Source organism: Antennarius striatus, chromosome 18 (assembly GCF_040054535.1).
Source record: "Antennarius striatus isolate MH-2024 chromosome 18, ASM4005453v1, whole genome shotgun sequence".
NCBI classification, from domain to species: Eukaryota; Metazoa; Chordata; class Actinopteri; order Lophiiformes; family Antennariidae; genus Antennarius; species Antennarius striatus.
In genome coordinates this window covers 13,998,361-14,024,888 of record NC_090793.1, presented here as the reverse complement: position 1 = coordinate 14,024,888, position 26,528 = coordinate 13,998,361, and the positions used below count along the sequence as shown (strand labels likewise).

The 26,528-nt window shown below is 42.1% G+C and overlaps 1 protein-coding gene across 3 annotated transcripts in view; it reads right to left on the bottom strand.

Moving 5' to 3' along the window:
* Positions 1-7,982: 7,982 nt before the first annotated feature.
* The window catches only part of LOC137611900 (zinc finger protein 521-like), an 88,503-nt gene continuing 69,957 nt past the window's right edge, over positions 7,983-26,528 (bottom strand). For all 3 annotated transcript variants that reach the window (XM_068340057.1, XM_068340059.1, XM_068340058.1), the window contains 2 exons: positions 19,681-19,796; positions 7,983-9,443 (listed from right to left, as the gene is read on the bottom strand). In XM_068340057.1, the coding sequence (XP_068196158.1) occupies positions 9,414-9,443; positions 19,681-19,796 (146 nt within the window). In that variant the 3' untranslated portion in view covers positions 7,983-9,413. The remainder of the gene's footprint in view (positions 9,444-19,680; positions 19,797-26,528) is intronic.

Below are 26,528 nucleotides of genomic sequence, written 5' to 3'. Positions count from 1 at the left end.
GAAAGCGGATACCCATGGATGGATGGGGGCGAACAATGTGCCAAAAACTAAGGATGGAGGTATTAGCAGATTAGGATAAACTCTGCTTCACAATCTGTCATAGAGACCATAGTAACGATAACAATTTTTAATCGTGCGTCTCGGTGTATTGGTACTCCACAGTATAATGTCATCTACAATAAGTGGGTTCACATTTAAACTGTGTGTTATACATTTTAGGGAGTGAATGTAAGTCAACTTTAAATTAAACGGTACTAAATGATCATTAACATAATAAAGTTTACCGTTGCTGTTTTTGTTTGTTGGGCACTGCTGAATAAACTGCTGAATAGCAATTTTTTCAGACCACTCGTTTAAATACAAACAGGGATGATGTAATAATGAGATCAACCGGTTGTGACTTAAATCCTGAATTTACCTTTGCATTCATAGAAGATTGAAATGAAACATGACTAGGGTTTATATTTTCCTTTGACCTCACAGTTTTCTTTCAGCTGAATAAGACGAAACACTGTCACCGTCTGCTGTTTAGGAGTTCACACTGCTGGTTTTACAGAAATGCATTGATTATACTTGCCTATGAAGTTCCATTAAGCATAAATGTTTGTAAAATGGAAAATTTTATCCAAAATTTAATGCCAAATTCATAATGGTTTTTATATGTGCGTTCAGTGAGTATATTCTTTGTACAGTTGTCATCCAAATATTAATTCATTGTCATGTAGAAAAACAATATAAACAGAATTAACCATTAATTTTTGAAGTCTATTACGTAATAAATGATTATTACAGATAAATATGACATATAGAGTAATTTTTTGTTAAGTATTCGTCATCATGTAAAAGGGAGAAGGAACCTGTTTACCTACCAGTATAACCCGTACATGTATTTATACATACCCGCCACTAGATGTCACCATTCACCTTTGCAGCTTCTTGTGTTTACAACTGGATCTGGAGCTTTTCTTCATCTCAGGGTGAAGACAGACTTTGAGACAGTCCACGGTCACATTTACTGTGTTACTCTATTGCTTCCAAATGCATGCTGTATTTTCGTACTGGATTCTAATGTATTCAAATTGTAAAAGAAGAACGTAACATTGTAACCATATCTCTATTGAACTGGATCAGTGTCTGTCTGTGAGTCCTTTAACTGTCACCGAGTGTCATGTGTACTTGCAAAACTTGAAAAGTCTGTTCTGTACTTTAGCAAATGTTTTATACATTACTAAATGCTGCATATTTTCTTTTTCCTTTTGCTTGTGAACCTTTATTACAGAAGTTCTAGTAGCTTACATGTTGGAGGAAAGCAACAACATTATAACAGCACAATAATAATAATACCAGTTATAATAAAAAAAACTTTTTGTACCTATTGTGAGTGAATTAAACCAAGTACTGTCTAATTTTTCATATGAATGAAACTGCAGAGAGATGTTTCTGTGCGTTATGAAATAAACTAGTTTAGTTCTTGCTGCTATATGATGCTTTTGAAATAGCAACAATCTGCCTTGTTGTTACTGTCTATATACCTGATGGCAAACTGGGTCAGTTCCAAGTGGCTTTTGTTTGATGTGCAGATGAAATGCTGAGAGTGCAATACCCTTTTTATATTGTTCCCCAGTCCGGGTAGGTTTCATTTGATAGATTAAATGAGTTCTTTCCAGATGTATACTTATTAGACATGTAATTACGCCATCACGTTAGATAGTGGGGTTCTGTTTGCAGGTGCCAGGGTCCCACTGGGGACTTACATTGCTCACATTGTTGCTTTTGCCTGTGTGCACATCTGGGGCCCCCGTTCAGGTGCTGGGAATAAGGGCACAGCTGCAGGGAACAAGGCCTGTGCTCTACCTTCACTCCCTCTCCGCCCATGGCATGGTGGTGGTTGTTGTGTGTTAGTGTATGTGTGTGTGTGTGTGTGTGTGTGTGTGTGTGTGTGTGTTGGGGTGGGATGAGGTACAGGCACTCACTTCTGACCAGAAGGATGCAGGCACATTTCCCTGGGGGGGGGGACAGAACTGCATTTATCAGCAGAATGGCAAGCCTGGGTTTACTCCCTGTGTATCTAAATGCGACAGCGAGAGTCCCATCACTGCAAGGAGCACTTGCGCTGTGTGCAGTTATTGGAGGACTACTGGTATTGATTTTGTTGATAGATTGAAATGTCATGGCCCATGTGTCGAACTGACTGGCTAACAGATGGGGTCTGTATTGGGAATCATGCCATCTTAAATTGGTCAAGGAGGGATAAGGCCATGAAAAATCCAAATGAGGGATTTCAATTATGTGTGCACAAAAAGGTGTGTGCGTCCTTTAATGCTAATTCTAGCGAGCGAATGTGGTTATAGTGGGTTTGGACGTCTGTTGTCTGTGACCCCAAGCAATGTATCTAAAAGTTGTGATCCTAAATAGAGTGCACCTGTGTTTCTTAAGTTTATAGAGCCCCATTAGGAATAGTTCAGTCAGTGTGAAAGAGGTGTATATATAACTTCCCCATGAGAGTCTTTTAATAGTCAAACTCTTTGAGGTTTACCCTCAACACTGTAAAAATGACTTAATGCTCGAGCGTTGTTTTTAATCTGGGCAACAACTCAAATCTGCACTGTAGATACATGAACTGTATGCTCGGCTTCAGGAAGAACAGAGAAGACATCGGTGTTTTCACATGCCAGGTAGTCTGTACGACAAACGATGATCAAAACGTTACACTAATACTCGAATATAATAGTGAACCGTCAGACAGGAGCAAACCATTTCCGCCTGCAGATAGAGGTCAAAGCTGAGACCTTCTCTGAAGTTACTGCATCACTTAATGTACATTCCTCTCCACTGTTCTCTTTCTCAGAAAACCAAATGTAAACCACAGTCAATAATTCATGAGAGACAAACTCCAAAAGAAAAACAAACTATTTTTGCTTCCCCGACACCCCCCCCCCCATCTTCCGTATTTCCCTCTGCCTTTTCCTGCCGTGTACTTCCTGACTGGAGATTAAATAATTCCATTGGAATCCTCTTAGGATGGGTTCCCAGCACTTGGCAATTAAACAATTACATTTAATCAGCATGGGGCGACGCTTCAAGTCACCCTCATTTCAGACGTTGATTAAAAGCAATTCTGCAGTGGTTATTGCTGTCGACTTTGGAAACTGTGGTTCACTTAGGTTTTGCTGCATCTGAGGGGGGTCAGGTTGGATAGCAATATGGCAGGTTCAGTGGCGGTTGAGCGGTCTGGCTGTGGTGAGTAAAACAGTAATGACAGAACTCATAGCAGACCCTATATTGTCCCCTAAGACAGGGCCAGTTAGATTACTCTGAGACATTTTGACCCCGCAGCAAAGAAGACTCAAGGAACAATAAGTAGGAGGGGAACGTTAAGTTATGCATGGGGGAACCCAGGTCCTGTGTGAGTGTGTATTTTATGCTTCCATGCTGAAGGAGCGTTTTGTTTGACTGAAGTGCAGCTTGATATGTACAGTTTCGTCACGCGATGCATGATCTCCCTCTGTGATGTCGAAGAAGCTGGCAAAAGGTGCACAGGGACGAGGGTGGGTCGGGAGGCTGGGGGCTCCACGCTCAAGTGAAAGAGTGCTACATGGCATAGCGCTGGAGCAGACTCTAGTCACCCCCCTCCATGCAACACAGATGAGTTGCGATGGATGCCTGGCCTCTTCTCGTGAAACCCAGTTGCCCCCTGTTTCATAAGCCCCCCCAGCCTTTTTAATTAGCAGCTTCTTTCAGCTGGCACCCAGGTCTTGAAACACGGGCCTCTGGTGCTGAAGGAATCCAATACAGTCCAGATCTTCATCTTTTCCAGCAGACGGATACAGGAACAGACTGAATGACAAGCACTGAGTTTTTTCAAATTTTGAAAATCATCTGTTAATTTCCTGGGATCTGGAGACTAATTCTGGATGGAGGAGAAATGCTGTTGCATGCTTTGATCAGTGTGTTTCTTAGCAGAGATGGGCAACTGAAGAAATTTAGTTTTGGTCTCAGCTGTAGATACAGAGACATTGCTAATTTTTATATGATGAAGTCAAATATAGATAAAAGGCTTCACCCGGAATCGTATGTCACCTTTTTCTGGGTGGGGTATTATTCTAGCACTGTAACAACATCTCTTCTAATGACATTCCTCTGGTAACTTCTTGCCTCTACAAATCTCAAGGGGGAAGCGCTACAAAAAGTGATAATTACATGAAATATACATAGAGAATAAAGGGAACATGTTTACATAACCAGGCCCATAAATATCTGACGGAGAAGACATTGTTCTCTGACTCCTTTTAAGCTGATCTCCCAGGGATGCCATTTTAATGACATGATGGTTTAAAGAGATGCTGCTCCATCTCGTTCCATATTTAATTAACTTTTGTTTTTCTGACGCAGAGGAAAAACAGAATAAAGAACGCGCGATAGAGACAAACACACGATAGTAAGGAGACAATAACAAATAGACAGGAAAACAGAGAAAGAGGCAGGGGGAACATGAGCGGAGACCTTGTCATGCTTTTGTGAACTGTTTATAATACAAGGGATGCAAAGGGAAAGGAGGGGTGCTGGAGGGGCGAGAGCCCTTAGAATTAAAAAAAAAAAGAGAGAGAGGGAAGGAATTAAGAAAAAAGGAAGAGATGGAAGGTAGTCGGGAACCACCTTCTCCCACAGGGCTCCATTATGGAGCAGTTTTTGAGTTAATTGCCAATAGGAAAAAAATAAAGCTAAAACAGACATTATTTAATTAACAATCTGGAAAGTAATGATTAAAATGAAATAATACAACAACAATCACTTTTCATCTTCTATTTTAGCCTGACTTGGTAACAAATATAAGTTTTGATTGACCGCATGTTCATTAAATGAATAAATGGCAGATGTAAGCAAGAAAAAAGATATTATAAAAGCTGATTATAAAAATGTCTAGGGAATGCACTAGTAATGGAAATGTTATAATAACTTTACAGACTTGGTCATGGCAAAACATAAAAACTGAAAAAATTGAATTGATATCATGATATAAAATAAACTCAAGCCGTTTAAGCAACAGTTTCATGTTTTGACGCCTAGAGACAAAGGACTCAGCCCAGAATTTGTTGTGCTCGCTTCTATTGCAGCCTGGGTGTTTTTCAGTTTTACTGTCCGCTGGATACGGCGTTGCTGCATTATTGATACTTTCTTCTTCTCTTTTTGGTCTCTTCCCTTGTGTTTGTATCATCACGCCGGTCGCACAGGCTATGGAGCCTGGAGAGTCGTAGTGAATTTGACACCACCTGGTTTATATTTTATTGCCTGGTGTTTAATATATTTTTGAAAATCCTCCTCCATTCTGTCCGTGTAAAAAAAAAAAAAAAAAAAAAAAGAATCTGGTGCCTTTTCTACTTCTAGTATTTGTCTTGGCGAGGCAGAGGGAGATGACTGGAGGGGTGTACTCACCTTCAGCTCTCGGCTCGGCAGACAGAGGGCATCATTATTAGGGGCTGTAGAGGAGGAAAGAGTGCGAATCTGTTTCTTATTTGTCTGTTTGTGTGTTAGACTTATGACTTGTCCAGGGTGTGCCCTGCTGGGATAGGCTCAAGTCTCATGTGACCCTGAGCTGGAAAAGCTGCTTAAAAATGGAGCAATAACAATAATACAGCTGTGAATGATTGTTTATTCTAAATGACGTTACACACATTTGAGTTTTGTTTGAAGCGTTGAATATGGCTGAATATAATATATACTGCTCCAGGCTCCTTTTTATCGATGCGTTTCTCAAAGAAATATCTTTAGAGTAACTTTCCTCTAAGTAAGACAATTTGACATACAGCTTTTTGAATGTTTTACTGCTATTCATATTCCTAAAACCACCACAGAGTAAGACTGCATCCAAAAATACACAAGACATAGACAAAAGACAAATAAAACACATTTGTCCTTGATCCATAAACACTGTGGCAGTCCTGCATGTTGAGGTTAAGGCGTCCATTTTGCTGACACAGTTCTAAAATGAAAAGATGGCTCTTAGGCTGTGGAGTGCCGGTGTGAGAGATTGGGTTACCCCAGACACTCCCAGTGGATCTCCCAGCCAAATGGATCTGGATCTCACGCTTGGGCGCACATATTGAATGCCATAAGAGGTCTCTGAGGTCTCCTTCAGTGGGAGGAATGCACAGCTAACAATGTGGAGTTTTCACCAAACTAAATTTTACACCAAAGAAGAGTTATAGCAAGGACAAGGGGAACGAGAGGGATGAAGGCTCAATGCATACTCGCATTACATTATAACTTATGGCGTGGTTTCCAGGTTAGCAACATACATACAACATACACAGGTTCAGTAGATCCTCATAAGGCTTTAATGAAGTCAGACAGCCTGTGCCTCTTTTACGTTAGAGGAATATGGGTATTAGCCTGTCAAACAAACATCCAGGAGAGGAAGAGCAGTGTTCCACTTACTCCCAAACATCTGGCCTGACTGTCCACTTCCACTAACAACTAGCCATCTTCTTACAGCAGCATTGAAAGCCACTTACATTGAGTTTATGTTCAGATGATTACACCACAGAGGATGGGCCTGGCTGAGTTATCTCAGAAAATGCCATCCATTCTGCTACTTTCTGATGGAAGAACTTACTTGGGGGCTGTGTAATTATATTGCTTTAAATGAGCCCTTGAGAACGCCCCTGCCAAAGCGCCCACAATGTCTCACACTTGGGCGACTGTCAGAGCGATTGGGTATGCACTCATATGTGTAGCTGCATGCACATGTGTGTATATGTGTGTGTGGGTGTGTGCGCGCGTGTGTGTTTGCTGCTTAGGCTGGCGTTAAAAGGGAGGCCACAGTGCTTCTGATACGCCTCACAAGTGAATTTAATTAAATCATAAATATGAGCTGGAGGCCGCCACCCAATTTAATGTAATGGATGATGTGGGCCAGTCCATCTCTGGCAAAGCAAAGTTCTGGACCCGTTCTAATGCCCTTGAAGCTTATTAAAAGTGCCTGGCACAGGGAGATGCTAGCAAAGTTGTTTAATGGATGCCCAGCTTGCATTCAGAATGACAGTTAATGTTGGGCCGTACCATCTCTGACTCGGAGGAAGGGTTGTGGAACTCTGTCGCCGAGAATGGCCCCATCCGTTCTTCACCCGATTCTCATTTAAGTAATGTAATAAAAGCTAATCTATGTCAACTACATGTGCTTTTGATTGAAACAAGCAAATTTAATAAGACAAGATTCAGAAAACCCCTGATTTATTTTAAAATCATTATCAGTGACAAATGAGTGTCTATATTAACACCCACAGGGAATTCATTTATGTTTTTCATACACACTGTGCATAATGGATGAAACTAGTGCATGCAGTAATATTATTGTGCTTCTCCTTGCATTCTTATATATTTGAAATATGCACAGATATGCGATATTTATGAGTGAAATAAAACACAGTGTCTGCCGTCATTTGTTACTCGTGGTTTAACCTAGTTACAGTGTGATGATCTGTAGTGTTGAGGCGTTTTAAAACAAAAACTGAATTCTTCAGCAAATGTAGCGCTGCTTTCGTGCCACTACTGATGAATCATTTGAGGGGATGGACAGATGTTGTTGCATGGGATTTGTCCCATTCCACAATGGCAGAAGAATCTCATCCTCGGTCTCTCGGAGCGCTGGAGGCTCCCTAAATAGACCAAGCACGAGGGGTGTGTAGAATTGGACCGCACAGGGTGATGGGTAATGGAGTCATTAATAACACAGACCTCCCTGAAGATGCTCAGATGTTTGTTAGTGAGAGAGAAAAATAGGATGCAATTTGATGCACAAGAAAGAAAAAAAAGAAGCAGTGTAAGCTTTTGATGATGATTGCGTTCCTGCCGTCATTGGTCTTGTCTGATGGGTTAATTGGTCATGCCCCCCCCCACCCCCCACCTGATACACACACAGATACACACATGCACACACTATTGTAAGTAACTATTATAAACAGAATAATGATGAGACAGTGAAGCCATGTCCTCATACAGTATTTAATATTTTCATCACATGTGCAACACAAAAAAACGAGGTCTGCCAAATACAGAGCTCCATATTTGTACAATACATTTTAATAACATCAGAGTTAAATGTCCTTTCGCTGCAGGAGATGGTGATTTCCTGTAAACTGTGTACGAACAATTCTCAATCAAAATGTCAAAACATTAAAGTTTTATACAAAAGTGCATCTCAGGTTCAATGAATGCAAAACATTTACATGACAGAATAGGTTTAAAGTTTTGTATGATGATGCCACAGTGGCTTCCAGCTTGAGCAGAGAGCAATGGAACACTGCAAAGCAACAAGAGGGGGTACTTGGGCACTCTCCAGGAGAGCCAGGGATGGAGTTCAACGATGGTTTATCCCCGAGACGAACGAAAAGTGTATTCAGGCTTCATCATGACCCCAAATTTGAATGGATTAACGCCAGCACTGTGAAAGAAAAGCTAAATATAAAGAAAAAAAAATATTCCAGTAATCTCCAGGCTTCAACGAGCAGTAAACATTAGCAACAGAAATGTACAGGTTGAGTCAGTGGGCCGGAGATTTCCCCATGCTCTGAGAGTCACATGGGAGCTTCACGCCTCTGTTCACGAGCCAACCAGAGGAACTAGCCTTTTCCATATCTGTGTCACTGAGTTTGCATATATCAGCATCCTGTCCTGTTTTTCTGTTCTCTGTTGCTTTTTTTTTTTTTCCCCTTTTTTTTTTTAATACTCTCATCTGAACTCCATCAGAGGCAGTACGGAATAGTCGCGCATGCCGTTATCCCGACCGTTCTCCTCAGGCGACCATGTTACCACGGACAAGCAAGAACTCGGTTTACATCGGTGAAGCGCGCTCTTCTAAATAATGATTGACCATGTCAGGATAGGGTCTGACATGCTGCGCAGTAGGAGCAGCGCTGATGAAAAGAGTCCTCCTGACAACACTTGCCGATTCCTACAGCTTCCTACACTCTCAGCGGCACCCTGTTTCTCCTTTACACAGCTGGTGGAGTCCCATCTGGTCTGATTGACATTGTCATTGATCTTTGTTCCCCCTTGTTTTATGAACAAACATTTCAAACTGTACATTGGCAAATACTGTATAAGATTGCAATATAGCTGTAGTTAAGCAACACATGAAGAATTCTATGTACAAACAAGTTGGCTTTTCTTTATTTTTGAAATAATGGTTAGTGAAAAACGGAGAGGGTTCTTTTATGCTCTCTCCCCCTGTTTCTTTTATTTTCTTTGCTTTGCTTTTCTTTTCTTTTTTTCTTCCTGTGGTAGGGTTCCTTGTGGTGTAACTGAATTGAAAGCTCATTGCAAGCCGGTCAGTGGGAAACTGCACTGACGGTAATTGGCGGTCAGGCATTATTCTCCACGTCACGTGATCCTTGTTCTCGCTGATCTTTGCCATGTTAACTGCTGTGCTGAGTCAACGTGTGGTTCTGCAAAGACACAAAAAGAGACGGGGGGAAACATTATGATCACATACAACAAATGTATCTTTCATTTCTTTTGTCCTTTATTTAAAAGGATATCGGAAAATCACTCATCTTCCATACCAAGGACACCGATGCACTACGCCTTGAAATTTGATTTACAATCACCGTCTTTTGATTATCCTAGCAGAAACTTTGCCACTTTTAGAAAGAAATGAGATTCTTAACTTAGAACATGTCAGCGTGTGCTGATCAAGAGCAATCGACTAATTTGGCTAAAATCGGCTTTGCTAATTTTTGAAAAACAATACTGACAGACGTCATTCCTCAGAATAACTGCAACCTATCAAAAGCTTATCAAAGCTTGCAAACAAAATGCATAAAAATGGACTGACAAACCCGATGATATTTTAATTATCCACCAAAAAATTTTTTGCAAAAATGTGAAAATAGTTAAGAAATACTTCAGGTGCAGTTATTGAGGCCACTGATGATTGGATCGTCTACACTGCTGTGAACAGGTACACAATTCACTGTGACAGGATAACAAGCAGACGATATCGCTCTGTTTTTCTGTACTGCCAAAAATTTATGCGCACGCAAACACACGGACCACTGAGAGTGGTTGCAGTGGGGCAGCTGTGCCAGGTTCTTTAAAGGGAGTGTGGACCAGGGGGTGTGTAACTGGTGTCCCTGGTGGGCTGAATCCAGGTCATCTTTTGAAGTGACTGCTAATCCCTTTAATGCAAACTACATGCCCCACTAGCTGCGCTCTGTTTAAAACACGGCCTTGGATTCTCTAAACTGGCACGGACTAGACACACCTGTCACAGACTCATCAGCAGGCACGCACACTCAGACACACACACATGCCTCCACTCCACACACACTTTTTTGCTGCATGTATGAGTTTACTGTTTAAAAAAGAAAGGAAAATCTGATATGATTACCGCAACCTCAGTGAGAGGGTTTACCAAAGCAGCCACCTTCAGTCCTGTTGGAGCAGAATCCCTCGGGCGGTGCTGAGAGACCACTATTAGCCCTCCCCTTGCATTCATTCCTTCCCTCTTTACCCTTTCGGTTGCCTCCATATAAAGCATTTAAACACCTCGACAGCTTTCCTTTCAGTGAGGGCGATTACTTCCCGACAGGTGGGGTAATAACCTGTTTGATGGGGAGCAGGAGTATGACCCTTGTCGGGGTTAGCGTCGCTCGCCTGGGCCCTGCTCTCCCTTTTTTTAAAGAGGTGGTCTTGGACAGCTTCTCTGCTTCTCTCTCCTCTGCTGCTAAAATAAAGCTCCTTTAAGTGAGTCTGGGAGGAAACTCCCCACGGGACCCTGTCTTTCCCTCCCTCACTTCCAACCCCTCCTTGCACTCCACCAACACCCCCCCCTCCCCACCCCCGGTGAAGACATCCTTGGTGTTGCTGAGGAGGGACAGGAGCACCGCAACCTTATTAATGAATGCGGCCCATTACCCGTCAGCCTGGCTCCTTGGCGACTCCCAGAAGCCCCTGCAGTACGTGACTTCAAATGGCAGGATATTGACACGAAGCGACCATAGCAGCGTGGACTAATGTATGTGTGTGTGTGTGTGTGTGTGTGTGTGTGTGTGTGTGTGTGTGTGTGTGTGTGTGTGTGTGTGTGTGTGTGTGTGTGTGTGCGAGTGTGTGTGAGAGAGAGAGAAACAGACAGAGAAAACTTGTGCTCAACTGAGTGTGCATACCTTTGTGTGAGTTTGCCTGTGCGTCTAGGTATGTGTGTGTTTGTGTGTGTGCGTGTGTGTAGTGGACCCCAAAGGAATGTAGCTCCTTGGATATAATGTAGGGCTCGTAACAGCTATTAGAGGGGAAAATAACCCCTCTGGGGACCGGCTCCCCCCACTGCATGTCCCTTCTCTGTATGACACACACTGCATTCTACCTTTTCCTTAAACATGCCACGAGTTTTCTCGCTGAGGGCTTTCTCAAGGACGGTGTTAAACGACTTCAGTGGCTGTGGCAGCCATGCAGACTAGGGGGAAATACAGGAAGAGGGTGGGGTTGTGTGTGTGTGTGTGTGTTTCGGGGACATTAAAAGAAAATGTAACTGATACCTTTATCTCTGTGGATACTGAACCCCGCAGAATAGCTATAAACTGTTCTGTGTATGACTATGGAAGGTGGAAGGGAGGTGGGGAGGAGGTAAATTTACTTTGCAGTCTTCATACTTGTCAGGTTCGTCGAGTACATCTGCACCAGCGCTGACAGTTAAATACCTACAGCTCCACCGCAAAAATGTCAAATAAAATGTGAAACCTCATAATAGACTTCTTATAGCAGAAAATGACCAAAATGTCCACTGCCCTGACAAGAAGGATGTCACTAATGGTGTCACACCAGAACCACTGCAATTTAGGATTAGATGCCCTCCATTAAGCCTTTTAGCTCTCATCCTGACTCCCTCCTTCCATGCCATCCTATTCCCCCCTGAAACTCCGCCGTTCCTCTTATCCGTTTTCTTCCTTTTCTATCCAACCCTTAATCTCCTTCTGGTTCCTTTCAACCACCTGCTGGCCACACAGGTCTGCTGCAGAGCTGAGTAACCAGCAGTGTTCAGGTAAACTATAGCAGTCAATTCTCCACTAAATTAAATTTTGCTCTGATCAATAATGCGCAGATGCTTTTCCCTTATGAAGACTGGCTGCATTGGCTCGGAGCAAGCCTCTTTCTCCCCCCCCCCCCCCTTCTCTTATTCTCTCCGGCTTCGTGCCACAGTTAAACCACCACTTTCATCTGATTACATCACTCTTCTGCAACGCCCTCAGGGCTAGTGGAAAATGAGGGGGAACATCCGGCAGGGTTCTTGTGTACCCATGCAAACAGGTGCAACACGTCTAAGGAATTTAACTCTGCTGCAGAGAAGGAGAGTATGAAAATGGCGTGCAGTTGTAGGGGGGGGGGGGGGGGCAAAGATTAGGAAAGTGTATGGAGGCTGGGGAGTTGATTTATTAACCAATCATTTTTAACGCGGTTCCCCAATGCTCTGGTCTCCATCGACAGCACCCGGCCTCCAGTTAGGCAACAGAGGTGCATCTCTTACATCAGTTCAGCAGACCAGCACACACACACTCTCTCCCTTTAATCTGATCTAGCTGTAAAGACAATCTTCCCTATTGTCCAACATCACAAAGAGAAACCGAAGATTAAACGTGAGGCTAACAATGTTTGATTAGCATAGCGTTAAAAACCTGCAGAGCACATGTTACGGTGAGTTCACTGCGTCTGCTCCCCTGCCTGACGTTATCCAGGACATCCCATTAAACCCAGACTTCATTGAGTGCTTTCAGAGCTGAGTGAGCGATAGCGACTATTTTCAAAGCGTCTCAGACACACACAAAGCAGTGTGCACTTTGCACAAGCAATCCGACTAGAACATTATGTCGGCTTTCAGGTCCAAAGTGCTCCGTATATCAATCGTAATGGTGCATTGATATTTACTGCATATGCTGCATAACCAAAATTAATATTGGTGCATGATTTAGTGCTGAATAAATAAACAAATGTATTAATGCGTGCAAAGCAATTGTTAAAAAAACAACAACAACAACAACTTCCAGTACAATATTTGAATAATATATACTCTAAAAAGAGTAGAAATTAAATTTGATCTGTACATAAAAAAAGAACATGCATGAACTTTATACTGAATATAGTACAATTATTCATGTTTCTATATTGTGTTCTTATAAGGTTCTTCTGTAATTATTACATTTCTTTAAAAGAACTGTGTAATAAAATACCAAAAATAACAGATTTTGTTTTTATAGTTAATTACTTGAAGATTATGACGTTTAGGTTTTTGTTTCTGTTGATGCACTAGTTCAACAGCAAAACATACATCTGTTCTTGTAAGTTAATCAGGTGTTACGTTTACACCTGATAAACTATGTATTTTTACTTTCTTTTTTTTTGCAAGTAGTAGACATTAATTTTGAGCCCTGTAGCTAAGGGTGTGTTATTTAGTTAATCTAGAATAAAAACCTATTGAGAGAGACTCTCAACACCCCCCTCTAAACTCTGATTAAAAGTCTTATCAGCCTGTGCCTAATTTCTCTCTCATCCCGCATGGCTGACATTACAGTAAGTCTGGAAAGCTGCATCTGGAGCACAGGGAGTGTGCACAAAACCACTGAGACCTGTGCATACCCATACTCATCACTCAGGAATTTAATTAACACATCAGACAATGTCATCAAACGACACTTAAGCAAATAACCTGTGATCTTTCTTCGAGCATCGAAACTGCAGCGACTTAAAACAAAGAAACTTGAAGATTTAAGTTACATTACAATTAGATGATGATTGAGATATTAATGACGGACCACAGTTGGAAACAGTGTCATTGTTTGTCGGGAAATTCTGCGAAACTCTCGTTGTGCCTTTTCTCTCCGCAGCAGTGTAAGCTGCTGTGGGGGGAAGACAAGAGTGCTGCATTCTGCCTTGATGTTCCATGGTATGTTGAACTCAGTCCAGTATTGACTCAATCCTCCCCTTGTGCATTCCCTTCCGTTGACCAGTCCACTAAGGGAGTAATCCTTTCCAGCTTTGAGCTCAGGCCAGGCTTACTGCTGGATAGTTTAGCCAATGAAGAACACAATCAAATAAATAAATAATATGGCAGTTGGCATTCCTCGCTAGTCATCACTTATCCGGCCGTGGGGAAGGTTGACCCCAAACAATGTTGTGCCACAACCGGCATGGTCTCCATAGTAACAGACCGCCTCATTTGAAGCAAGGTGCCCGGGGAGTCATGGTCATACACTAACAGCACAACACCATAGGGTGGAGTTGACAACACAAATGGATTTCAATGTCTTCCATGTGTATCATTTTGTGTCTGGACATTTTTCTTTTTTCACCGAGCGCTTGTAAAAACATGTAATAAATCTATAATGTTTGAAATGCTTTGATTAGACGTCTAACTACCCAAAGTGAATGCTTCTGAGGTGTAACCAGAGATGACGGACCACCCTTTTTGTGGGCCGGTGCTTTGTAGCTCCAAATGATACTCATTACCCTGTCTAAGTAGACAAGCGAATGGTACTAGAAACACACTATGCAGTGATCCTGCTGTTTGACTGAGGTAGCAAAACAACTGCACAACTGCTGTGTTATTATGGGGCCTCATTAAGTGAGGAGAGAGTGGGAGATGGGGAGAAGGAAAGCAATAGAGAGAGGGCCAGCAAGAGGGAGGAAAAAGGAGAGAAGGAAAAAAAAACACAAGAGAGCGATACAAACTGTATTCTGAGGTGATAGCAACACACAGATGCCTTTCCAACCAAAATGAAGACTATGACTAAAGAACCCAATTAAGGGCTTTCTTAGGGGAGCCATCTTGGGAGGGGGATGGGTCTTCCTGGGACATGAGCCCTGGGCTACATCCTCTAATTAGACAGAGCGAGGGGGGAAGATCTCTGCCTGTCACTGGGAGGGAGATGGGGTCCATGGGGTTCCACATGTCAGTCCCAGAAACAAAACACAATTATTCTCACATTTAACCACTTCAGTCAGGGACAGACTTTTACTTGGGATGCCACAGAGCACCCCTCCCTCCCTCCCTCCCCTCAAACCCTCATGTGTTGCATGATACAAATTTGGGGGTTTATTTGGACTAAATGTTCTCCTGCATATCCTCTTTCAGAAGGAGGTGACAGTCAAATGCACTCTCCTGTTTTTGTTTTTTCATTCAAATTGAGGAGAAAATCAACAAATGAGCTTTTAAATGACCGCTGTCAATCAGCGCCCTAAACCAACACTGACATCGGGTGCCGACTCGCCGTTTTAATGTGTAAATATGGAATTCAACGGGGAATAATTGTTCTAATGCTGTTTATTTGGCCTCTGTTGCGTTCTGTTAACATCAACAGCATAATAGGTGCTTGGAAATCAATCACGACAGGAAGTAAATTAAACCTGTGGTGAATTTCCTGAGAAGCGCTTAAAATGGCATTTATCAAAGTTGTTCAAAAGTGAACTAAGAAAAGTAGAGGAAACGTGTTTTGAGGGAGAAATCCAGTGATGGATTCTAGCGCAGTACGCCAGGCGTCTCTTCTTTGTTTGTATTTAACTTTCCCCAGTGGTGCAACACAGGAAAAAGAAAAAAAGAACAGCTCAAAGGCTTCTGGGAGTTTTTGTCATGTCTCCCTCTAGACAATGTGTTTGCGCTCACATTTCAGACCCTGGGAGAGACAGCCACAAACAAAAATACATACAGCATGCACGTAAATGTATACACACATGCACAAATATCCTCCCAGGATCATTAGGTCTGTCATGCTGTCTAATTCTGATCTATCTACAAAACTAGAACACCATTATTGTGATACATCACCACTCATCTAAGGGTGTTTACGTCCCCGTTTACAGTGTGTGTACAGTGTTGTACATAATTATAAATAAGCTTAAATATTAATGATGGTGCCTCACAAGCTTCTAATACATGGTTCTTTTATTTCGTGGTGCAGCTTTGAGACGGTGACAGAATCCGAGCACCTGGGGTGATGAAGAAGAAAACAAGTTGTCATATAAAAGGAAAAGAATATATATACAACTTTCAAAAGCATGAAGAGCTGTCATACTTGGCAGATCAAGACATTTAGAGAATATGACAGCCACTTAGGGACACAAACATGAAGCTTTGCTTTTGCGAGACACTTTTGGGACGTAGGGCAGTTAAGGCATTTTTGGGGGCATATTCTAAAAATCATGAAAAAAAAAAACAAAAAAAAAAAACTTTTGGGGAATTAGATCCCAGTGCCTCACACTGAAAAGCACCATTCTTGAGATTTCTTGATATGAACGTGCAAAAAATATTGTTTTTAAACCTTATTTGTTTTTCCATTTTCATACTCTCTTTCCTACTTCCTGCTTTCTCCACCCATGCCCGCCCTTGCCTCCCTATTTTTCCATCTTACATGAACATTATGACATGCATTTCTGTTTACACCTGCTGACCATGAAGCCTATAAATATGCTTAATTAAAACAGCAGAATTGGTCACAGCTTGGCAATAATGGCCATCACATGGGGAGAGGAGAATCTCATTTGTGTGGGGAAGTAGAACATGATGCAGATGTGCTCTTGTCACTTTCAGCACTCATTAAGGCCATGGAGCTCTGGATTGTCTTTGAAGGAATCCTTTTAAAAGACACTCCAATTAAGGTGCGTGTCCTGCGGGCGTCTGAGGAGAGGGAGAAGTCTCACAGTATCGCAAAAACCCTCTACCCTTCTGACGACTTAACACATGATTTACAATCTTGTGTCACTTCCGAAGAAAGATAATGAAATTACAGGATTTGTGGGGGTGGGGGGCAGCCCGTTTTTAAAAGGAATAAGGGAATCTCAAGCAGAAAATGTCATCTTCAATGTTGTGTAACTTGAATCTCTTTGTCTCGTCTTTGGAAGGATTGGGATCGTCACAAAGCCTCTGATCGCTGCCCTCCGCTAACTACGCATGGGCTGAACATGTGCGGTTTCTCCATATATGAACTGCGCTGAGAGAAATGTCAGATTTAAGCTGTGGCTAATACTGCACATCCATCAGTTAATGAATCTGGCTAATTAATCCAGTCGTCAGAGGCGCACTTCTGTAAGTAGGAAATACTGGAGTATCTGAAGGAAGTGTAGAGAGAGAAAGAAGTTTATTAAGTTTCACATTCCGACTTGGTGTTACCCGGAGAGACTTTTTAGCTTCTCATGAGGGGGGGGGGGGGCAGCTGGTATGAAAAATACAGAACGGGGGATCTTATTTGGGCTAGATGCATTAAAGCCATGTCTCCTTGTTGCTCAAGAAGCTGGCAGGAGTTGAGGGTCAGTGAGAGCAGACCGTTGCCCTCTCCATCAGCACCTCATGAAATATCTAGACTTTCCTCCATATTTTAATGGGGTGAGGGAGAAGGATGCATGTGGTAGAGGCATGGGGAGCATGTGTGATGGGGGAGGTAAGTTCTTCTGAGAGTTTTGAAGGGAATGGTTGTCCATGCATCTCAGTGTTTATATTTCTTTTGTGTGTGTGTGTGTGTGTGTGTGTGTCTGAGAGAAAGAGGAAAGAGAGAGAATTGAAAGAAGGGAGAGAGGGAAAGCAAGAGAGATTATTCTCTTTTGGAATCTGGATTCTGGGGCACACAGGCCCAGGAGTCAGTCAATCTGGCCAGTCTGAGGGAGGCGGCTGGGAGGGGGGTCCTAGGAGGGCTGATTAGACGGATGCTCTCCCATCATCCATCTCGACAGGCTGGTGAAAATTGGCTAGACCCTCGCAGGGTAGAGTTCATGGGGGGAGGCAGTGGGGGAGGATGTGGAGCAGTGCACTGGATACCTGTCACAGCCTTTGGTCTGTTTCAGGATCTCAGCAGCAAATTAATAAAATATCGTTCCTGCTTCCCTTCACCTGCTGTGGCAGCTCTCCCTCTCGCCGCTCCTTCTCCCAGCTTGCACTGGCCCTTTGACCCCTACGACTACTGTGAGAGATGAGGAGCCCAGGCAGCCTGCGAGTGGGCCAGAGTGTCAGGTAGAAACAGGGAGAGGCTCCAAACTCAAGACTGGGCAAAAAAGAGAGAGCTTCTACTTCTCTCTCTGCTGGAAGACAGCTCCACTTCAGACAGACTGACAAACGACTGCCCCGTGTCAGTGAGACATTTTGAAGTGTGATGCATGGGAAATGGCAACCGCAAATAAACAACTAAAAACTCCAATCCTCACTGGGTGTTGAACTATGGATGGTGAAAAAGGTAAATCTTATATTACGTTCGGGAGTTATGGAAACTTTGAGTTGGTTACGATGTAAATAATCTCTGATATTATGAATGTTTTGTGAACACCACGTTAATCCACATTTATCTGAACTACATGTGTTTCAATAGCATGAACGTTTCCTCACACGTAACAGCGCAGGTCATGCACAACGATCATCTAACCCCTCAAACCCATCCTTTTTCTCCTTTCATAACTCTTTGTTTCTTAACAAAGTGCAATCAGTCTTTCACGTTCTGACCCCGGCTTCTTCTCGTAGCTTCTACAACAACATAATCATGCATGAAACAGCAGCTCTGGGAGGTGAAGATCAAGTCCTTCCAAAAATGTCAAATGAAAAAAGTAGGAAAACATCCCCAGGTTATTTGGTATTGTTTACAGGTGCTTGCAACAAATCCTTGCTACATAGAGAATGCTTGTGCCAATGAGAGATGAAAATGTGATAAATAGAGGTCCGTGGCACGAATGAGAAAAAACTCCGAGGTGCACGAGGCTTGTTAAATATCCTTGTGTGTGGTGAAGCTACATGATGGTGGATTGTTTTATTCATGGTCTCTGTGCTCAAATGACCAGCGGATAATGATCACACTCACCTTCCTCCTGGCAGACACGTGCCTCTGTGTTTACAACCTGAATCTCAATATGAAAATCGTTGCCAATCAATGGGCAGCCGAGACTTGTATACTTCCTCTGGCTACCTGTTAATACACAGAGCTAATCCTAAGATTCAGGTAGATGAACTGTACTTGACGGATGTGGTCAGGGGCTATCGGGTTCTCTCTGCACTGAAAGGCGAAAAAAGAGGTATTTCGATGATTAGCTCGAAAGTGCTAATCACTCTCAATTTATTCATTTTCAGGACACAAAGATCTGACATGAGAATTGTGGCATCTGTAGGGTAGAGAAACCCCAAACAAAGCAGAGCTGCTTGAAAACACCACCGCTGTGAAATCATATAATAGGTCTGTTTCATATTTCAGGTTCTCTGAGGACCAGACAAAAAAAGATTGCAAGAAAAAGGATTATCTCTCTAACATTGCGAGTTCATAAGTCCAAATACTAACTTTGTTGAAGGGCAGATACGGTCTCCCTGAGGACAAAGCTCATATTTAGCCATGAGGCCTCCTCTGTGATTAGGAGGGGAGATGCAGGCATATTGATTCAACTGTGTTTTTTGCTGCTGCACTGCATGTAATTACCTCTTCAAAAACGAACATTCCGCTAATCCTCTAAATCCAGATATTTTAGTGCTCGGCTGGTCTAATAAGCAAATCAAATCATATCTGCACATCACAAATGAGTTTTGGAAACACACTGAAATAATTCCTTCTGAGTCTCTCATACCAGCCGGAGTAGTGGGGATGGCAAGTATTGAGAGCTGTTTAGTGTTTGATAAGCTGTCATATGTGATTAGTAGTCACACTTGCTGCGACTACCAGCCGGCCCAGGGCTCACCTGTAACTCTGTCTGGAAGAAAAACTTCTGTGGGCACTGTGAGCAGTCGTAGATCTTATCCTCCTGGCCGTGGGCAGAGAAGATGTGCTGCTGGAGCTTATTGGCGTGGACAAACACTACAGACATGGGAGGAGAAACACAGACACAGAGAAGACATAAATAAATGTAAATAACAAGACTTGGCAAGTTTAAAAAATGTCAGCGTAAGACGCCTACATTCTTTCCCTCTCACTGCTGACTGATGCAAATTAGAGCGGGGCCTTGTTGAATTGCATAAACGGAACAAAAGCAAAACCGTGATTGCATAAGCCTGAACAAAAAAACAACAACAACTGATGACGTGCTATGTCAGAAGGCAAGGAAAATAACTTAATAACAAACAAATGAATGAGCTTTCAGGAAACACACTGTTATGAGATATATAATTTAAAAAAAAAAACCCAACAGAACAATTTAAATGTAAAATTGAAACGACAGTGGTCACAATCACACCAGAGCTGGTGAATGCGTAATGCTTTGGGAATAATGATGCTCTTTATTTAGCGCCACAGTTGGGATAACTAGTGCGAAAATAAACAACCGCATAAAATTTGCGTGGCTTCAAGTGCAAAACATGGCCTCCATTAGTCTACATAGTTATTATATTGACATTATAAATATTCATGTTGTTGCACTAGTTATTCATACAGACACAGGCTACATCCACCATCGTATAAACACACAACTCGCTGGCACTTAAAAATATAGACCATGCATTTGTGCTTTAATTAAGCCATAGTCCATGCTGGAAGGCTAACGGGGACGCAGTTGTGCACGTTTAGAGTGTGTGTGTGTGTGTGTGTGTGTGTCTACATTCTCCAAGGAGCACTTCAAACGTGCCGTTTGTTATCCCGGACCCTTGTGCTTTAAGGATGGCTGTCTAATCTCAAAGGTCTGGATGCTCTGGAAAAAGTTAGCATGTGGGGGCTTCATTTGAATTTCTTACAGCTCAAAATAACTTTTCCTCTAATGTGTGCACCATGGGGCCATGAAAAGAAGGAAGAAAAAAAAAAAAAGAAGGAAAGCACACCCACAAAAGGTGAGGTGTCTGTCAGAGATGGCTTTGGGGTGGCTGCAGCCCCGTGTAGTGGCCTGGCAGTATTAACGTGTCCCAATTTGAGCTCACCAGGGAAGGCGGATATTCACTGAATGTCACACTTCTGACCTGGGAAGTAAAAGTTTAGATTCAAAGCAGACACTTGTGATGCCATCTGACTGCTAATGCCTGGGCGACAGCTGCCTCCGGAACGTGGGAGCATGTTAACCAGAGATGAACAACCTCCTCTAATGAACAAACAACAACTCCATAGTCCATTTCTGAAACTAATGTTCGCAGCAACACGAAGGCAAACATCATTTCAGATAGACGGCTGCTTTTACAGCCTGTTACAAAACACTGATGCTCAAGGTTGAGGATACAGATGTCATCCACATGTTTGTATCTGTGATAATCTGGGGGGAAAAATTGCATTTTCTTTATGGGGAATGCATAATTTGAAAATAATCATGCACTGACAAACACTGGGTTTTCTATTTTGCTGTTTGGTCTGCATATACCGAACAGAAGCAGGTCACAGCAGCTGCAGGAGGCCTTCATTATGTCTTTGGCTACAGGAGGAAAAAGTCAATACAGCAAAAATAAAAATGGATTTGAGACTTGGGGGGCCTTCAAATACTGTACAATACCGGCCAAACACAACTGGGATGTCAACGTAGCTGTTTCTTGCTGTTAACATGTGTATCTCTTCCTTTTCCAGTCGGATAGGCATTTAATCAGTTATGCGTTTATCAGTTTATAGCCCTGCAGTTGTTGATATGCAAGTAGGCAATGATTTAAAGGGCCAGCGCCTAAAATACACTGATGGCTCTGACAATTCTACAGTGAGAATCATAAATAATGAATGGGAGCTCAAAACTTCTTAAACTAATCTACACATTTAGACGTAGGCTTAAAAAGTAAATATTTATGCCTGCTAAAGCAAATTAGAAAATATTGTGTTTGTTAACAAAAACTGTGGTAACCATTTAATTAGTGTAGAAAAACACTTTATTTGTCATCGTCATCATTGTTCAAATTAGCACGAAACCTGCAATAAAGAGATTCATTGGAATGGGCAACAAGAGGATGCCATATTAGTGCTTGGTAGCTGGAGTCACAAGTGAAATATGTCTTTATGATGGCCATTTAGGGGGGGTGGGGGGTGGAGGGCTCCAGGAGGGTTATAAAGAGGACACAGAGAAACGGGGAAGGAATAATCCAAAAACACACCCAAACAGGATCAGTGGCCGGCCATTGTGTCTCTCCCTGCAGAGAATGTGAAACGATAAGGGGGGGGGGGAGGCAGAGGGAGAGAGAGAACTTTGTGGAGTTTGTTGGCCATGGAGCAAAAGCATAGCGAAGCTGAACAGAGCACTGAGCCGGGTTGGGCGTCAGGGGTGTCAGGGCTGAAGGGGCTGAGGGGCCAAGGTCTTCTCACTGTGGGGGATATTAAGGCCTCTGATTAGATCTCAGGGGCCGCCCATGGCAGACATCTCCTTTACTACAGGCCCCAGCTCATCTTTATTTTGGCAAGGTGGTGCTCTCTGCAGGCTGCACTGCACCAATACTAAGCTGTTTGTGCAGGCAGGAAAAGAAGTTGATCCTTTCCTCCCCCTTTCTCCTTTTCATTTATTTATTTATTCGTCTAGCGTGCGTGTGCTCGTTTCTGCCTAATCCAAGAGTTGATCCAAGCGTTCTGAGGCAACACAAACAAGTTGGCTGTGTAAGTTGATTATGAGCTATAAGCTGATAACTACTAATTTTGAGTTAAAGCTAAGCCTGTGTCATTTTTTTCTTTTTTTTTTGGGATGCAGGATGTCATAATTCTAACATCACGCACCAGTAGAATGCAGGCAGCAAGTAAACAAAAAGCCAATTAAACTACTGTATTTGTCAGAGTCTTGCAGATTTGAAAGCAGCGCATCCTGTAGTTTTTAAAGTTTGTACTTCATGCTGTGACATAAGCAAAAGAACACACACACGCACACACACACACGCACGTCTTTCATCAGGCACGCTTTCTTCTGTTTTGTTTGTCTTAAGCACATATTCCCAATCACAATTTCCACACCAGCCCTCACCACTGCTCCTATGGGTGCAGGCAGACACTTCTAGCTGCAGGCACCCCAACTTCTGAAACCTGTCAAATCTGTCCTGGGAGAGTCAGCCTCCCTCTCATCATCCAGGGGCTTATGGACCGCTCTCCATTTACCCTCCCTCCCCGACACAGTTCTCGTTTCCTCCTTCTCTTCCCCTCTTTCATCTCACATCCAAACTTGCTAGTTGCAACCTTCCTGGCTTCCTCCAAGTTTTGTCTCCTTTTCTCCTTTCTTTTGTCTTCCCTAATCTATCGGCTATGACAGGGGTCTTCAATTAAAATTGCAAAAAGAACTGCAAGTCAACCCTCGTCCCATGCTGAGGTCCGAACAGTTAGATATGTACAAATATGCACTTTTTTCTTTTCTTTTTTTTTACCAGACTGACGAAATCAATTAAGTGCTTTGCTCTTACATGTTTTTCAACAAGTCTTTTGTCTTTCAGGCTAAAGCTTAGGTAAATTCAAACAGGCCTATACAGGAAAAATATGGGAAACCAATGCAGAACCCTCTAAAGCTGCACTATAAATATGTTTCTTTTTGTCCTTAGAATATAGAAGCACAAACTCTAAAAAACAAAAACAAAAAACAAACAAACACATAAATAGTACCCTTTACCCTAAACATAATAACCACAAAATATATGCTGTTCAGTCACTTTTAGTATGATCTGAACATGAGAAAAAATATGTGTCTCATCTTGAATTTCTTTAATTGTTGGAAAATGACTCTTTCAAAGAGATATTTTGAAAATGTCCTATTTCCACTTTGAAGACTACACAAGCTTCTCCCAGATCCTGCTTGTAGTTGTTTTTTGCGTGGTCATTTAGGGGTGATCTCATATCAACAAGAAATATCAATTTTCCTGTTATCTTCCAAAAATTGAGAAATCACAGAGTTCATTAGCATCCTGTCTTTGCTTGACCATTTAATTTTGAATTGCATCAATTTCTTGTTTCTAGAAATTGGCAATGCTGATGAGCTGAGGAAGCTCTAAAAGCATTTTATCAGCGCACTGATGACCTCTTATAGTCTACTGCAACAGATGAGAACAGTCAGACAAATAATTGAGTGATGGCTGAAGGAAAGAAATTTACTGAACGTGTTTAAAATGTCCTTCCTTCATAAAATGATCTCTGTTTTTGTTTGTTTTGCTCTCAGTTAATGGCAACATGCAACACATGTCGCACATTCCTATTTCTCTTGTGTAACCAGAGTCAGATGTGCTGTCTGCCGGTACAGGGTGCTGTCTGTTAGTCCCCATTACCACTCTACTCAGAAGTATAACATTGTCCTCTTTGTTGCTGTAACAGCAGGTACTGGTGAGAGATGTTGGTTACAGCAAGTTATTGAGGGACAATTTTTAGCTAGGACCAAATCCCTACTCGGTTCTGCCTCTCCACGAATCACCCGACCATGTAGCCTCCACTCTCCATTTTGCTACAAAAGAAAACCACAGATGTATTTTTCATTTTTTTCTTTGTTTCCAGTTTTTAATATACATTATAAATACTTTTATAATGTAACAAGCAAAAATGTCTAGTTTGCGTGTGTGTGTGTGTGCTCTCTAGATCAATAACTTAACACTCTTTCAAAGCTGATTTCTGCATTGCAGTGCTGCATTTTGACATATTTATTCCCTTTGATGACATTTGATGTCTAAATTTTATCTTCAAGTTCATCAGTCACGTTGCTGCTTATAGATAGTGAATGATACTTGGGAATAGTGAATCATCAGCAACATCTCATCAACAATGACTAGGCAAAACTGGCTAAAATAAAACGCTTAATGAGAATAAAATGCTTAAAGAGAAAGATTAAAGATTAAAAATAGGCACTGGAATAGTATTTGTATTTTTGATTAACCAACTACAGAAATATACAAAATAAGATGACGTGCTATAGAATAAACTCTCTCTCGGTGGACAAAGTGGTGCACGTTTGCTCCATTTTGACCAATATGCAATGTTAATATAAAACAACATAATTACATAAATACTATATTAATTCTGCATAATCAGTAATTACATTTGTGTATTAATATCCATGAATATACTGTATTTATATAATTACTTGGAATACTCCAAACCTATTTCCAATAAATAATGTTCATACACTGCTAATTTCTTTTGCCAATTAAATATGAAGGGAAATCAGGGGTTCATGTGCTGAGTCAAGTGTGTGGTTAGGTTTACACGTTTAAAGCACTTTTGCTGAGATTGAGAGAATATTGTGGTTTTGCAATAACTGAGAACAAAGTGAACACATTCTGTGTTTCCAGTTGACTTTTCCAATTCTTAGCCAGAACCAAAGTTATTCTGTAGCCAATAGAAACGAGCCTAAAGCATCTCAATTTGAGCATGAAAAAAATGATGCTCTACTAAGATATCATTGGTAAACAAATGAAATACTACATCAATGAACATTTTATTAACATAGATCCACGACAGGAAAAATGATGTGTTCAGCTTTGCACGCCCTTGAAAATGCATTTGCTTTTAAGTAATAGTATACTTGTGGAAATAAAAATCCAAGCAGACGGGTGAGGATACTTTTTTTTTTTTGAATGAAAGATTTTTTTCCAGAATATTTTAACTTGTTTTGATCTTTGCATTTAAAACAAAAGAACTGGATCCTTCCTTCCACGGGTGTTTATGTCTTACAGGTAACATTGAAATTTGTCAAATCAAGCCTGCTAATGGTAGATAGGTTCATCTAACAATGCACTGTATTTAGTAGGATGTATTTTCTCTACTTTATGAAGGCTGAACTTGAGGAAATATATTCAAGGACAGTTGTCAGCTAAACTCTCAGGTCCTCCTTTTCCTCTGAGTACTCTACTGTCTGCCTGTCCCCTCCATCCCCAACAGAGGGAGGCCTTTCAGTCCGTCCGTACGCTCCACTCGGCCTTGCCCACCACCGTAGTCCTTTTCCCATCTGTCTGTCAGCTCTGTGACCACCGTCCTGCGGGTGTACTCTGTCTCTCCCTCCTCCCTTCTCCCTCCCAGCATCCTTCTCTCTCATGCGCCGTGATCGATATGGACGCTTAGGGAGAGGGGGGACCTGTCTGTCAAAGCTGGCGGTGGAAAATGAAGGCTCAGATGAAGGAGGCATGCTCTGTATATTAAATGCTCAGACCCCTGTGAGGGATGGAGAGGGATTCGGGGAGGGGATATATCAATAGGCTTCTAAAGAGCGATAAGGCCAAAACAGCACTGAGAGAAGTAGAGCAGAATGAGGGAGGGGAGTGGAGAGACAGGGATGAGTAAAACGAATAAGGAGCCATGTAGCTGAGTAGCTAAGTAGCGAGGCGGATGAAGAGGTAAAAAAAAAATATATGCAAAAAGATCTTAGGGCAAAATGCAAAGTGTGAGTTAATGATGTTAATTGATGTAAAAACAAGAAGAGAGACAACTGTGTTTTTTGGGTGATGGTTGGATGAAAGGGGGGTGCAGGAAGTGCACATGAAGGAAATGAGCTGAGGGCTCAAAAAGTGTGAGGAAGAGTAAAGAGCTGCGAAAGGAGAAAGAGTGAAGAGCTGAAGTTAACGACTTTGCAGATTTCATTATAGAGATAGTTAACCCTATTGACACTGAAGGAGGGCGCTATCCTCTCAGGAGGAGTCCGGTCCTTCCAACTCCACGCACAGAGACAGATGAGATCATTACAGCTAT